Source organism: Eimeria necatrix, genomic scaffold (assembly GCF_000499385.1).
Source record: "Eimeria necatrix Houghton genomic scaffold, Enh_scaff687, whole genome shotgun sequence".
In the NCBI taxonomy this organism is placed as follows: Eukaryota; Apicomplexa; class Conoidasida; order Eucoccidiorida; family Eimeriidae; genus Eimeria; species Eimeria necatrix.
This window is the reverse complement of record NW_013654520.1, coordinates 1-13,762: the sequence shown is the minus strand read 5'-3', so window position 1 is coordinate 13,762 and position 13,762 is coordinate 1. Positions and strand designations below refer to the sequence as shown.

Sequence of the window (13,762 nt, the reverse complement as noted above, 5' to 3'; positions counted from 1 at the left end):
AGAAAAATAGCTTTTTATTTAAAACAAGAAATTGCTGCAGCAGAGCAGCAGTTAATTGCGCCCCTCAGGGTCACCTGCAGCAAAAGCCCCTAGCAGCAAAACAGAAGTCCTTTTGCTGCAGCAGCAAAATGCACGAAAATTCGTGCAGCAAATTTTAGAGTTTTGCTTCTTAGCTTCAGCTCAAGCAGCAGGCCAAAGCAAACGAACTAGCAAAGAAAGTAGCAGGAAATGAAGAAGCAATTAAATTGAGTTCTAATTCAATTTAAATTACATTTAATTTGCATTTTAATTGAATTTAAATTGCAATTAAATTGAATTTAAATTTTAATTCGAGCTGAAGCTTTTCGAATTAATCCAAGTGCTTCTTCAAAAGGTCCGGTCTCGAGGCAGAGTGGCGTAGAAGTCCCCCAGGAGGTTTTCGCAGAACTCTGCAAAAGAAAATCAGAAAAGGGAAATGGAAATAAAAAAGGAAAAGATTAGCAGCAGCAGCAGCACAAATGGACTAGAAGGGAAAGGAGAATTAAAAGAAAAAGAAAAAAAAGCAAAAAAACGAAAAAAGAATCAAAGAGACGCGAAACAAACTGCAGCATATCTTCTGAGTTCTATTAATTTATATTTTCGCTTTTCAAAATCTAAAAAGGCCTTCGAGGCTTTGCAGCTGCTGCCGCCGACCCTGCAGTGTACGTACACCGCAGCTGCGGTGTACGTACACCCTGCTGCGGTGTACGTACACCGAGCTGCGGTGTACGTACACCGCAGCTGCGCGCACCTGGCACGGAAAAGAGCAAAGAGAAAGTTTTGGAAGAACTCAAAAGGTTTTGAAGTGCTCGGGGGTCTGGGGCGAAGCGCGCGAACTCCTTGGCCAGCAGTCCGGCGGGCTCGAGCTGCGCAAACAGCAGCAACAGGGGCTTGCTGCTGCTGCTGCTGCTGCTGCTGCTGCTGCTGCTGCTGCTGCTGCTGCTGCTGCTGCTGACTTTGGGCCGCGGCAGGTGTGGGGCCCCAAAAAGCAAGTGCAAATTTAAGGCCAGAAATGGCGCATGCAAGCTGCATGCAGGCCGGGGAAAGGCCAGCAAATGGGGCTTTTTGTAAGGTTTGAAATTGTTTTTTTTTAGACTTTTTTAAAAGAATTTTGCATTCTAAACTTCTTAAATGCCCAGGGATTTGCCAGTTAAAGGCAGGACAAGAGGAAAAGGAGGGGAAGTAAATGCAGGAATAACTCTAAACCCTAAACCCTAAACCCTAAACCCTAAACCCTAAAACCCTAAACCCTAAACCCTAAACCCTAAAGAAGGGCGAAATGTTGCACAGCGAAGTCAACAAACTGTTCACCAACGCGGGGGTGTTTCCCGCGCCCTGCATAAACCCTAAACCCTAAACCCTAAACCCTAAACCCTAAACCCTAAACCCTAAACCCTAAACCCTAAACCCCCACCCTAAACCCTAAACCCTAAACCCTAAACCCTAAACCCTAAACCCTAAACCCTAAACCCTAAACCCTAGAACTTGACGGACGTCGGCCTCCGGTTGCGTGGCTTTGAGTTCGTGGGCGAAGTAAATCATCTTTTGGTAAAGAGACATCACCTGCGGGAGAATAAGAAACAAAAATGGTTTTTTGGAATTAATTAATTTAAATAATTAATTTAATTTATTTAATGAACAAATCACCATTCAAAAGTATCTTAATTTGCGGATCTTTTCCATTTCACAACTAGTGAATCCTTCTCGAACAAGTTACTCCTCTAAAGTGGTTTCAAATGCAAAAAATAAATTCAAATATTCACAAACAATTTACTCCTCTAAAGTGGTTTCAAATGCAAAAAATAAATTCAAATATTCGCAAAGTGTACAAAGGCGGGTTCGCGTCTGCGTCGGCTTGGGGTGTATGTACAGCTGGTGCAGCAGCGCGACCTGCTTGCCAACTTCTTCTTCCGTCATTTCATTTTCGCCTTCTTCGAATTTCATGTTCAAAAACTCTTTGGGACGCAAAGACCAGTAAGTCGGCATTAGTCTGTAAGTGCGCTGTTCAAGAACAAAGCAGCAGCAGCAGCAGCAGCAGCAGCAGCAGCAGCAGCAGCAGCAGCAGCAGCAGCAGCAGCGAAGCGAAAATGAATTGAGACAAAAGGAAATCTTTATCAGCTTGTCGTCAACTCGAGAGCTGCAGAAAAAGTGGCCTTTCTGTGGCGGGAAACTGAAAGCTGATGCTGCAGCACTAATTAACCAAATAAATTTAGTTCAAAAATCAAAAATAACTTTTAAAAGGGAAAAGTCGGGAAAACAAACTTCAGAAAAAGAAGAATTAAATAAATGAAAGCAGAAAATGAAATTCCACTTCGGAACGAGTGCAGCAGAGGCTGTACGTACACCCCAAGCAGCGAAACTGGAAGCACGAATGAAGTTGGGAATTCAGAATTAAAATAAAAGTTTTAAATTGGCAATTATCAATTTATAATTTTTATTGCAATTCTGCATGCAAGAAAAGAAATGAACAGCAAAAAGGCAAAAAGGGATTTATGGCAAAAGACGGGAAAGTCAGTTTTAAGGCAAAAAGGCGGACATAGAAATGAAAATGAACTTCGGGAAAGAAATTAAAAAACAAAAAGTGAAAATAATTGGATTAATGAAGTGGATTGCTGCTGCATGCAGATCTGCAAAAGATGCAAATTCAAATTCGGGAAAAGAGAAAACGCGGAGTTTGAAATTCTTCAGGCGAGATTCTGCTGCTGCTGCTCTGCTGCTGCTGCTGGCTGCCTGCAGGCTGCCCTTTGCTGCTGCTGCTGCTGTTGCTGCTGCTGCTGCTGCTGCTGCTCGCTGAGGAGCAGCTCATTTGAAGGAAGTCTTACGCAATCTGAAAAGTACAAAACCAATCCTTGCTTCACTTTCTGAGACTGACACAAAGTGTCGAGCCAGCGCATGCAGCCCATTACGCCCGACGTGAGGCCCTGAAAACAAAAATGCAAAAACTGAAATAAATGAAAAGTGAAAAAAGTGGCGCCATTGCTTTCAGGTGTACGTACACCGCTGTACGTACACCCCAGCAGGGTGTACGTACACCTGAAAGTGGTGCGCAGGCGCTCCAAAAGAGTGGAAGGGACCCGTAATTAAAGGAGTTCTTTTAAATTAAATGTTTTAAATTTGATTTGAATTAAATTAATTCAAAACAATTTACTTCCAGCAGCAAAATTGCGAAGTTCGCCATGTACAGCCCAATGCCACTTATGGCCTTTGCCGAATTCTCTGCTGCTCTCGCTCGGAGTCCTTCTGCATGCAAAGTTTTAAATTTATTTTAATTTAAATTAAATCATTTCTTCATTAAAATAAATAAAAGCAGCATTTCGTTTGAAGCAAATGAATACAACAACTGGGGCGGTGCTGCTGATTCAAACGCAGAAAATTGACCAAGTAAATTGCTGCTGTCTGCAGCAAAAAGAGCCACAGGATTCGCTGCAGCAAACAAATGGCCCAGCCAGCTGCAGCAGACAGTGCAGCCAGCTGCAGCAGCAGCAGCAGCAGCAGCAGCTTTAAGCTGCTGCGAGCAGCAGCTGAGTCGCCTGGCCAGCAGCAAAAGCTGAAATCAGTTCACTTGAAAAGAAATTTGGAACAATAAAAGCCATCCAAAGCAAATGAAGGCTGTTGCATAAGCAGCAGCAGCAGCAGCAGCAGCAGCAGCAATTCGTTATTACCATTAATGCTGTTGCAAGTTTTTGTGCTTCAAAGTCAAAGAAATAGCTTGTTAAAGTGTTTGAAATGTGCAGGGAAAAAGTCTTAATTAATGGATATATTCACGATATATATATTATGTATAAATATATATTATTCAAATTCAAATTTCAATTATCAAATCAAAATTTCAAGTTGCAGCTGATGAGTAAGTAAAGGTAAAGTGCAAAAAAGTTGATGAGCAAGTCAAGGTTTTGGAACTAAGCTGTTCAACTATTGCAAATAAAAGAATAAATAAAGGAAATAGTAAACAAATGTGCTGATTAATGGCTGCAGAAAATATACTTGTGAGGAACTGGACAGAAAGCCTCATGTGCGCAGGTATCTTGGGGTGTACGTACACCCGAAGCGGGGAGAGAGGGAATATGGGCATTGATGAAACGCACGAGGAAAGCCGCGGCAAATAAGGGAATTATTGAATTAAATTGAATTATAATTCATTTATTTCTGTTTATTTATATTTATTTTTATTTGTTTATTCTTCGAGACTCAAACTTACCTTCCAAAGCACTAAATTGAGGGTCTGAGTCATCCGCAGTCAACACTAGCAGCAGCCGCGCCTTCCACGGCTGCACAGAAACAAACATAAAGCAAAAGAATTATTACTTTTATTTTTATTTTTATTTTTATTTTTGTTTTTATTTTTTAAATTTTATTTTAATTGTTTTGCTGCTGCGGGTCCCATTGCAGCAGCACCAGCTGCTGCGCTGCTGCCCGCAGATGTTCCAAAGTTGCAGATTGGAAAGTCTTTGTAATTTAAACTTCAAAAGAATTTCATTTATTTGCTGCTTTCCTGCAAACTTTTCCTTTCTTTGGAAACTAAAGGCGCCCCCAGTGCTGCTTTTCTTCATCTTTTCCACCCCATATGCATGCAGATACATAGTAACTTATGTATGATGTTTATATATATCTGATGTTTATATATATCTACTCATATATATTCATGTAGATATATATATATGTATATAAATATGTATATACATATATATATATATGTAAGTGTTATATATGATGCTTATATATATCTAGTTATACGTACATGTGTACAAATATCATATAACACTTTATATATGATGTTTATATATGTCTACTTATATATATATAGATATAGAGAGTATATATATATATATATAAGTGTTACACATAATGCTTATATGTATCTACTCATATGTATAGATGTAGATATATGAGTATATATATACATATATAAGTGTCATATATGATTCTTATATATCTTTATATATATACATATAGATGTAGATATATATGAGTATATATGTATATATGAATATTTGTATATATATAAGTACATTTTAGAGGCTACAGCTGCATGCTAGTTTGAAGATAGCATTTAAATATTCCACAGTAATATCTGAGCAGTCTGGTTTACGGGGAATTGTGTTTGTGTGCATGCGTTTTTAATTATTTTATATTTGTGGAAAATCATTTATAATTAACTGGCGGTGTTTTGCTGCTGCTGGAATGCCTCTGCTGCAGCTGCTGCGGTGTATGTGCAGCTGCACAGCTGTTGGCATTTGGCACTTTTTGCAAATAATTGTTCAATATCTGCCGCATTTATTCTTTCTTTTGCATTTAAATATACATTTTTGTTGTCAAATTAATTTAATTTGCCAATAAAGTTGTTTGATTCCAAAAAATTCGATTAAATTGCAAACCAATTTGTTGAATTGAATCCTGGGCGCTGTGTCTAGGACAGCAAACAAGATGCAGACTTGAAGCCATTTATTGGTCTTTTATGACTTTATTATCTCTAAATTTGAAATTTAATTTCTTTTTTTTTAATTTTAATTTCAGGAAATGTACATTCGCAGCATAGGACTCCTTGATCACGTCCAGATAGGATTTCAGGTTTTCGACGGCTCGCGGATCGCCGGAAACTTCCGCCATTTTCCCTTTTGCCAATTAGAGGATCGAAATGAGAAATAAAAAGCCTTTTAATTTCTTTATTTATATTTCAAATTAATTCAATTCAACTCCGTCGACTCAAGGCGGCCTCGCGTCGATTCAGATCCTGCAGCAGCAGAATCCTGCTGCAGCAAGTTGCGCCGCCATTGCGGGAAAGCCCCCCTAATTATGAGCCAATTGCAAAATAGCTGCACTCTAAGCCTCGCATTTTAAACCATAATGCATAATTAATAAAGTTTATTTCCCAAGCCCTGAGGGGAAGTCAAAAGAAAGCAGCAATGACTCGTTTTGTGAGCAGCTGCTGCACCTGCTGCTGTCGTCTGGAACTGCTGCAGCGCGACGCAGCAGAATTCAACTACAACTCGGCGACACAATTAAGAGTTAATTTTGTTTTGTTTTTACCTTTATTTGAACTTGATCAAATAATATAATTTGAATTCCGTCAAATAATATCTGCTGCTCCGAAAGCTCTTCTGAATCCGCTGCAGCAGATGCAGCTCCAGCCACTTGAACGCGAGCGCCTGCGGCACTTTGCGCCGATCTGATGTTTGAAAGCAGCAAATTGTTAAAATAAATAAATAAAAGAATTTATTTGTTTTATTTAAAACGAAATAAAAGAAAAAGCCGCGAAAATCCGCACTTTTCCCATTCTGTCGGCAGCAGCTGCTCAGTTGTCTGTCGGTGTCTGGCAGCAGGTCCAGCTGCAGAAACGAAAGCTTTCGAACTCTATTTTTAAATTATTTATTTAAAAAAAGAAATATAATTTCAAATAAGGCCTCTTTGGCGCAAAGAGCCCCCGATCTGCCGCTTATTATTTTGAATCTGTGCAGATCTTTGCACACAAACATGAATTCTGCAGCCTGAGGGCTCTCGAAGCCGCACAAAGGCCCATTTCGCCTATCTTAAGGAAGCTGCAGCAGCAGCAAATCTTTTTCCTGCAGCTTTCCGCAGTTTACAGCTGCGGGGGGCTGCACCCGCGCTGCAGCAGCAGCTGCTGCTGCTGCTGCTGCTGCTGAAGCAGCGCAGCAGCAGCAAATGTCACCTCCCGCCCGCATGAGCTGCAGATCTGAGTAATGCTCTTTACACAAAACCTCCAAAAGCCTTTCTAACATCTGCAGCTATAACTTGAGCCCCCAGTGCCCTTTTATATAATATATATATATATATATATATATATATATATATATATATATATATATATATATATATATATATATATATAAAGTTGTAGATATAATATATATATAATACATATATTTATAACACGCATGCATAGCCTTGTGTTGAGGGCCTAGAGGCTTTATTTGCAGAATGCGTTGAAGTAAGAAAGAGCCGCAGCTGCTGCAGCTGCTGCAGCTGAAGGCTTGGCTTTGAGGCTTTGTGGGCCTTTGCAGCAAACGCTGGGGAGGCTTAAAAGGACATTTTGAATTAAAATGAATTATTAAAATTAAAAAGAAATTAATAAAACATTTAAAAGAAGTTCCAACTTTGTCGAAGCTTCAAGACTTGAACCAGCAGCTGCATCAGCAGCTGCTGGCCCAGCTCCCTTCAGTCAGCAGCAGCAGCAGCAGCAGCAGCTGCTGCTGCTGCTGCTGCTAATGCAGCTAAGGGGGAACAGGGGCTGGCTGCTGCATGCTTTCAGGTGTACATACAGCTGCGGAGCTTGTGAGCTGAGTTGAATTCTGAAAAGAGCCTTTGCTGCAGAATGCTGCAGCAAGTACTTCATTTGCAGCAAAGTTTGATTTCGCTGCTGCTGCTGCAGCAGCAGCAAAACCAACCTTTGCTGCTGCTGCAGCTCCGAGCTGCTGCAGTCCCGGCTTTTAAGGAGAGCCCCTCCAGATGGCCTGCAGCAGCAAAGTCTGCGGCTAATTGGAGCTGCTGCATCTGCTGCATGCATTCCAGCAGCAAATGCATGCAGCTGCATGCATGCAGCAGCATGCATGCTGCAGCTGCATGCATGCAGCAGCATGCGTGCTGCAGCAGCATGCATGCAGCAGCATGCAAAATAAATTCATTTCAAACCCTAAAAAGGCGTTTCAGAGCTGCTGCTGCCGTATTCGCTTTTGAAGAGAACAGCAGCTCTAAACCCTAAACCCTAAACCCTAAACCCTAAACCCTGCGGGTCTCGCCTATCAAGTAAACGACTGAGGCGCTGCAGCAGCTGCTGCGGGCTAGCTGCTGCTGCTGCAGCAGCAAGCAGCAAAGACAGAGAAGGCTTGCTGCTAGGAGTTTCTTTCGGCCGAATCAGTTCTAATTTCGAACTGGCCCTGAAGCGGCAAATGCTGCAGCAGCTGCAGCAGCTGCAGCAGCTGCTGCTGCAGCAAAAGCTGCTGCAGCAAAGTGCTGCTGCTTGGGCCTGCTGCAAAGTGGCATTGTGGGGCAGCAGCAGCTGCTGCTCACTTTGCTTCTCCTGTGTCTTTTGCTCTGGGCTGTAGGCGGGCTGCTGCTGCAGCACAGGCCCGCCAGGTGTCTCGACAGTTCAACTTTGCTGCCTTTTTCATTTCTCAAGTTCTCTAAACTTCCGGGACTTTCAAAACTGCTGCTTCCTGTTTTTGCTGCTGCAGCAGAGTAGCGAAGGGGCTCTTTAGCTGCTGCAGCGCAAACGCCTTCGCGGGCTTCCCGCTGCAGCAGCCCGGCGGCGGAGGCTGCTGCCTCGTGCTGCAGCAGCAGCAGCAGCAGCAGCAGCAGAGGGCCCCCCGGAGTTTCTGGGGCCTCTTTATCTAAGACTCAGCGCCTGTTGGTGTTTTTAACTTGCGAAATGCTGCAGCTGCCAGCAGCAGCAGCAGCTTGCTGCGCTGCTGACTGCGGCCCACTGACCTCCCAGCAAGGCTCGCGGCGAACAAGTGCGGGAGTTGGGGATCTCCCGGGGGCCCTCGGGGCTTAAATTTAATTAAATTGGGAAAATTTGAATAAATAAATATAAATAAAAAGCCGGGGGGTCCTGGGGAGCGTCGAATTGAAGTGTTTGCACAGTGGATGCCGGCGCTCTGCACACAGAGTCACCGGTGGCCCCAACGGGGCCTCGCTGCTGAGACTGGGGCCTCTAGACCCCCAAACTGCGTTTTTTAGGAAATAAATATAAAATTCTGTTCAATTTAAATATAAAAGACAGAACTGGTCTCTGCGGCGGCGGCGCTGCGCGCAGTTGCGCGGCCCCATTCCAGTACCAGTGTCTGCCGGGTGTCTATACAGCTGGGAAATCGCCGCACAGGCAGCTCGCCAGGAGCTCCCCAGTCGGAATTCTTCGGTTTAAAAGAAAGAAAAGAAAGAAAACTGACAAACTGGCGGGAGAATTCAAAGAAAGAAGAGGAAAGTGGGCGCAGCAAGTGGCTCACCACCCCATGTGACCATCTGCTCCGCATCCCACGCAAGGCACTGCAGCGCCTCGCATGCATGCAGCAGCAGAAGTCGCATTGAATTCAAGTTTATTCTTTTGAATTCTTTCCTCAATTGCATTTCTTCTGCAGAAGCTGCGAGCTCTTCTCCTAATTTTGACGCAGCTTTCCCGAGTCCGCGGGCGCCGCCGCCTGGACAGCGTGCTGCAGACACCTGAAACGCGCAAAGTCGCGGGGCCCCATCTCTGCGGAAACTTGGCGAGCGCAGCAGCGCAGCGAACTGCTGCAGCAGCAGCAGCAGCAGCAGCAGCAGCGGCAGCTGCAGCAGGGGCTCTCCGGCCTCGGGGCGGCGCCCAGCCGCGATGTGAAGGGCCGCTTTTTGCTGCTGCTTCTTGTCTTTTTGTCTTCCTTTCCCTTCTCTTATTTGCTTCTTGCTGCTGCAGCATGACTGACGCAGAAGCAGCAACAGCTTCCCCCGCCACCACCCCCAGCAGCGGCGAGGCGGAGGACTCCGTCAGCCCTGACGCCCCTGCTGCTGCTGCTGCTGCTGCTGCTGCTGCTGCTGCAGCAAGGCGGCGCCGCGCCTCTGCTGCTGCTGCAGCTAGCAAGCTGCCCAAGGCTAGCCAGGATGGGGACTCGGAAGCAGCAGCAGCAGCAGCAGCAGCAGCAGAAGGCCCGCAGGCGCGCAGCAGCGCAGCAAAGGCAGCAGCAAACGAGATTGAAAACACAACTAATTGCTGCTGTCCTTCCAAACTGGATTTCTTTGACCCGAATTCAGACATTGCCAAATCTCCCTACAGAGGATTCGCCACGCTTCTCTGTGAGGCTGCTGCTGCTGCTGCTGCTGCTGCTGCTGCTGCTGCTCTGCTGCTGCTGCTGCTGCGCTGCAGCGGGAGCAGCTGCAGCAGCGCGAAGAGCGGCAGAAGCCGCAGCTCGTTTAGCAGCAGCGCAGCAGTCACACGAGCAGCAGCAGCAACACGAGCAGCAGCAGCAACACGAGCGGCAGCAGCAGCACGAGCAGCAGCAAAGCAGCAGCTGCTGCTTTTGTGTCGAATTGCGTGCAGTCATTTGCTCGGCTTTTTATTTAGTGGCAAACCCTGTAATGCGTTGGTACGAAAGAGGAGAGTACTTTGACACTTCGGTGAGTTGGGGTGTACGTACACCTCGAGCCGGCATTCATTTCTTTTTAGGTATTCTTTTTGACTCCTTCTCTGCGAATTTCTTTGTTTCTTTTGTTTTTATTTTATATTTGTTTGTTTATTATTTTATTTTATTATTTTATTATTTTATTTAATTTATTTTCACTTTCCAGATTTTCTGTCTTTGCCTCTCTTTCTGCAGTTGGCCGTCAGCATGTTTTACGACTTCTTTTACCTGGTGAGTTAATTCAATTCCGAATTTAAAATAATTAAATTTAAAATTCGAAATTTATTTTTAATTTTTAATTTTAAAATAATTCAAAATAAATCCAAATTCACGTTTGCAGCTCTTACGAAAGCCACCTTGTCTTCCGGTCTCATCTACTTTTCCTTTTTTTATTTTTTACATTATTTTTATTTTCTTTTATGTTATTTTATTTTTGTTCCATTTGATGCCCCTAATTAATTAATTAATTAATTAATTAATTTATTTATTTATTTGGTTTTTCTTTCTGCAGATGTTCATGTGGTTCAAGTTGACCGTCTGGTCCCTCACGTAAGAAAACTCGGAAAATAAATAAATAAATAAATATACAAATAAGTAAAAGCAACTATGAATTCAAGCATTAAAGGCTCCACATTTCTGCAGAAAGATAAAAAACCAAAAAGAACTTCTTCCACCAGCAGCAGCAGCAGCAGCAGCAGCAGCAGCAGCAGCAGTACCAGCACCAAAAGCACCAGCAGCACCAGCACCAGCACCAAAAGCACCAGCAGCACCAGCACCAGCACCAAAAGCACCAGCAGCAGCAGCAGCAGCAGCACCAAAAGCACCAGCAGCAGCAGCAGCAGCAGCAGCAGCAGCAGCAGCAGCAGCAGCAGCAGCAGCAGCAGCAGCGGTGCGTGCAGGGCGTACGTGCTGCACGTGTTGTTCCTGAAGAACTGCATCGGCCGGCGGACTCTTTTCGCCTGCCAGCATTTGACGCAGTGCGCGGCCATTGCCTACGCCGTGGGCCACTGCCTCTACCACAAGTGGGGATTTGTTTGTTTAAAATATATTTATATTAATATGTTTTTGGAAATATATTGTTTATAAAAGTATATTTATGGAAATGTATTGTTTATATTAATATATTTATGGAGAATGTTTGTGGAAATGCGTTTATATTGATGTATTTATGGAGTCTATTTACTGCCTCTACCACAAGTGGGGACTTGTTTTGTTTTCATAAAAATATATTTTTGGAAATGTATATATTTGGAATTATATTTTTGGAAATATATTTGTGGAAATGTGTTTATATTAATATATTTATGGAGTACATTTGGGCAAATGTGTTTGTCTAATTGCATTGTTTATATTGATGTATTTATGGAGTATATCTATTGCCTCTACCACAAGTGGGGACTTGTTTTATTTTTTAAAATGTATTTATAAAGAAATATATATTGTTTATAAAAGCATATTTATAGAAATATATTGTTTATGGAAATGCATTGTTTATATTAATGCATTTGTGGAGTATATTTAGGGAAATGTGTTTATATTGATGTATTTATGGAGTCTATTTACTGCCTCTACCACAAGTGGGGACTTGAGTTGTTTTTTAAAAATGTATTGTTTATATTGATATGTTTTTGGAAATATATTGTTTATAAAAGTATATTTATAGAAATGTATTGTTTATATTAATATATTTATGGAGTATGTTTGTGGAAATGTGTTCATATTGATGTATTTATGGAGTCTATTTACTGCCTCTACCACAAGTGGGGACTTGAGTTGTTTTTATGAAAATATATTTATAAAGAAATATATTTATAGAAATATATTGATTATAGAAATATATTATTTATATTAATACATTCATGCAAATATATTTGTGTAAATGCATTTGTATAAATACATTTATGGAGTACATTTACGTAAATGTGTTTATATAAATATATTTATGCAAATCTATTTGTGTAAATGCGTTTATATAAATACATTTATGGAGTACATTTGTGCAAATGTGTTTTCAGACAAACATATTTATTTGTGGATTTCTGCGGACTTGTGCAAATTGGGGACTTTGGAGTTTTGCATTTTTTTGCTGCAGGTGGCCAATAATTCCCGCGGCCTTTGTGCAAGTGGCTGCCGTGTGCAACTTCATGAAGGTGCTTTTGAACAACTTTTGGTTTTTCGGTGAAGTCCAAAAGAGGCAGTTGGGGCCCCTTGGCCTCCGCGCGTTCTTTAGAAGAAGACGGTGTTCATTGACTCTGTCTTCAACTCCATTTGGTTTTTTTAAAATAATTTTGTCTCTTTTTTTTATAATTTTGTCTTTAAGTCCCACTTGAATGTCTCTGCTTAGTGCGCCAGTCTTTGCTGCTGAGTTTGGCTTCTGTTGTCTTCTTTCTTTCTTTTCTTTTGCTGCTGCTGCAGATGCACTCCTACACAGAAATCAATCTGGAGTTCCACCGAAAAAGAAATACTGCAGAAGCATGCAAGCATTACCCTGGCAACGTGAGCGCCGGGGTGTACAGACACCTCGTGCAGCTGAAGCGCCATTTTGAAAACAACTAAAGTGATCTTCATCTTTATTGTTTTCAAACTTGTTTCGCTTCTGTGGAATGAAAATAATTCGACAATTAAAATAACAGTTTAAGATCACTTTTATTATTTTCCAAAATGGCATTTCGTCATTTTCAGAAACTCCTCGAAACCCTCTGTCCGCAATTTCGGGTGTCTAGACACCCCAGGCCTCCAAAGCGCGTCCTCTCGCCTGCCGAAACGGGAGCTCTTGGCTTTGATTTATATTTATTTATTATTTATTTATTTATTTATTTGTTTGTTTATTTATTTGTTCTTTTTAATTTTATTTTTCAGGTTAATCTGCCGAACTTCTTCTACTACATGGTGGTCCCGTCGCTTGTCTATGAGCCGCAGTTCCCCCGCGGCAAAGGATTCCGCCCCGCCTACTTTGTTTGGAAACTCATTTCCCTCGCTAGCGCAATGGTAAGCAGCAGCAGCAGCAGCAGCAGCAGCAGCATGAGCAGCAGCAGCAGCAGCAGCAGCAGCAGCAGCATGAGCAGCAGCAGTAGCAGCAGCAGCGGCAGAGGCCGCAGCGACAGTGATTGTAAATGCAGCAGTACACACTGTCAGCGGCTCCAGCGCATCTCCTAGCTAGCTGCAGCTAGCTGCAACTAACTCCAGCTAGCTGCAGCTAGCTGCAGCTAGCTGCAGCTAGCTAGCTAGCTGGGGCTAGCTTACTATAGCCGGCGCTAGTTGCAGCTAGCTGCAGCTAGCTGGAGTTAGTTGCAGCTAGCTGTAGTTAGCTGTAGTTAGCTGTGGCTAGCTGCAGCTAGCCATAGTTAGTTGCAGGTAGCTGCAGCTAGCAAATAAATATGAATTACTGCAATTAAACTAAAACTGAAACTGCAAATAAATAAGATTGCGAATACAAATGAATTAGATTATAATTGCAGATAAATTTGAATAAGGCCTGCAAATAAATAAGAATTACTGCAATTAAATTAAACTAAAATTGCAAATAAAAAGATTGCGATTGTTGTTTGCAGACAGCGTTCCAGTCAAATTGGAATTAGAATTGCAAATAAGTTTGACTAATAAATAGTAATTATTGCAATTAAATTAAACTAAAACTG

At 42.4% G+C, this 13,762-nt stretch overlaps 2 protein-coding genes across 2 annotated transcripts; one reads left to right on the top strand and one right to left on the bottom strand.

Annotated features, from left to right (window-relative positions):
* Positions 1 to 366: 366 nt before the first annotated feature.
* Positions 367 to 5,625, bottom strand: ENH_00070540 (hypothetical protein, conserved; the record flags this gene model as incomplete). The annotated part of the gene is made up of 6 exons (XM_013582547.1): positions 367 to 428; positions 770 to 884; positions 2,841 to 2,939; positions 3,167 to 3,258; positions 4,217 to 4,286; positions 5,542 to 5,625. The coding sequence occupies 6 exons, from the start codon at positions 5,623 to 5,625 to the stop codon at positions 367 to 369; spliced, it is 522 nt and encodes a 173-aa protein (XP_013438001.1).
* Positions 5,626 to 9,422: 3,797 nt separating this feature from the next.
* Positions 9,423 to 13,280, top strand: ENH_00070530 (sterol O-acyltransferase, putative; the record flags this gene model as incomplete). The annotated part of the gene is made up of 6 exons (XM_013582546.1): positions 9,423 to 9,798; positions 10,043 to 10,119; positions 10,320 to 10,355; positions 10,805 to 11,101; positions 12,540 to 12,620; positions 12,984 to 13,280. The coding sequence occupies 6 exons, from the start codon at positions 9,423 to 9,425 to the stop codon at positions 13,278 to 13,280; spliced, it is 1,164 nt and encodes a 387-aa protein (XP_013438000.1).
* Between the last annotated feature and the right edge of the window lie 482 nt (positions 13,281 to 13,762).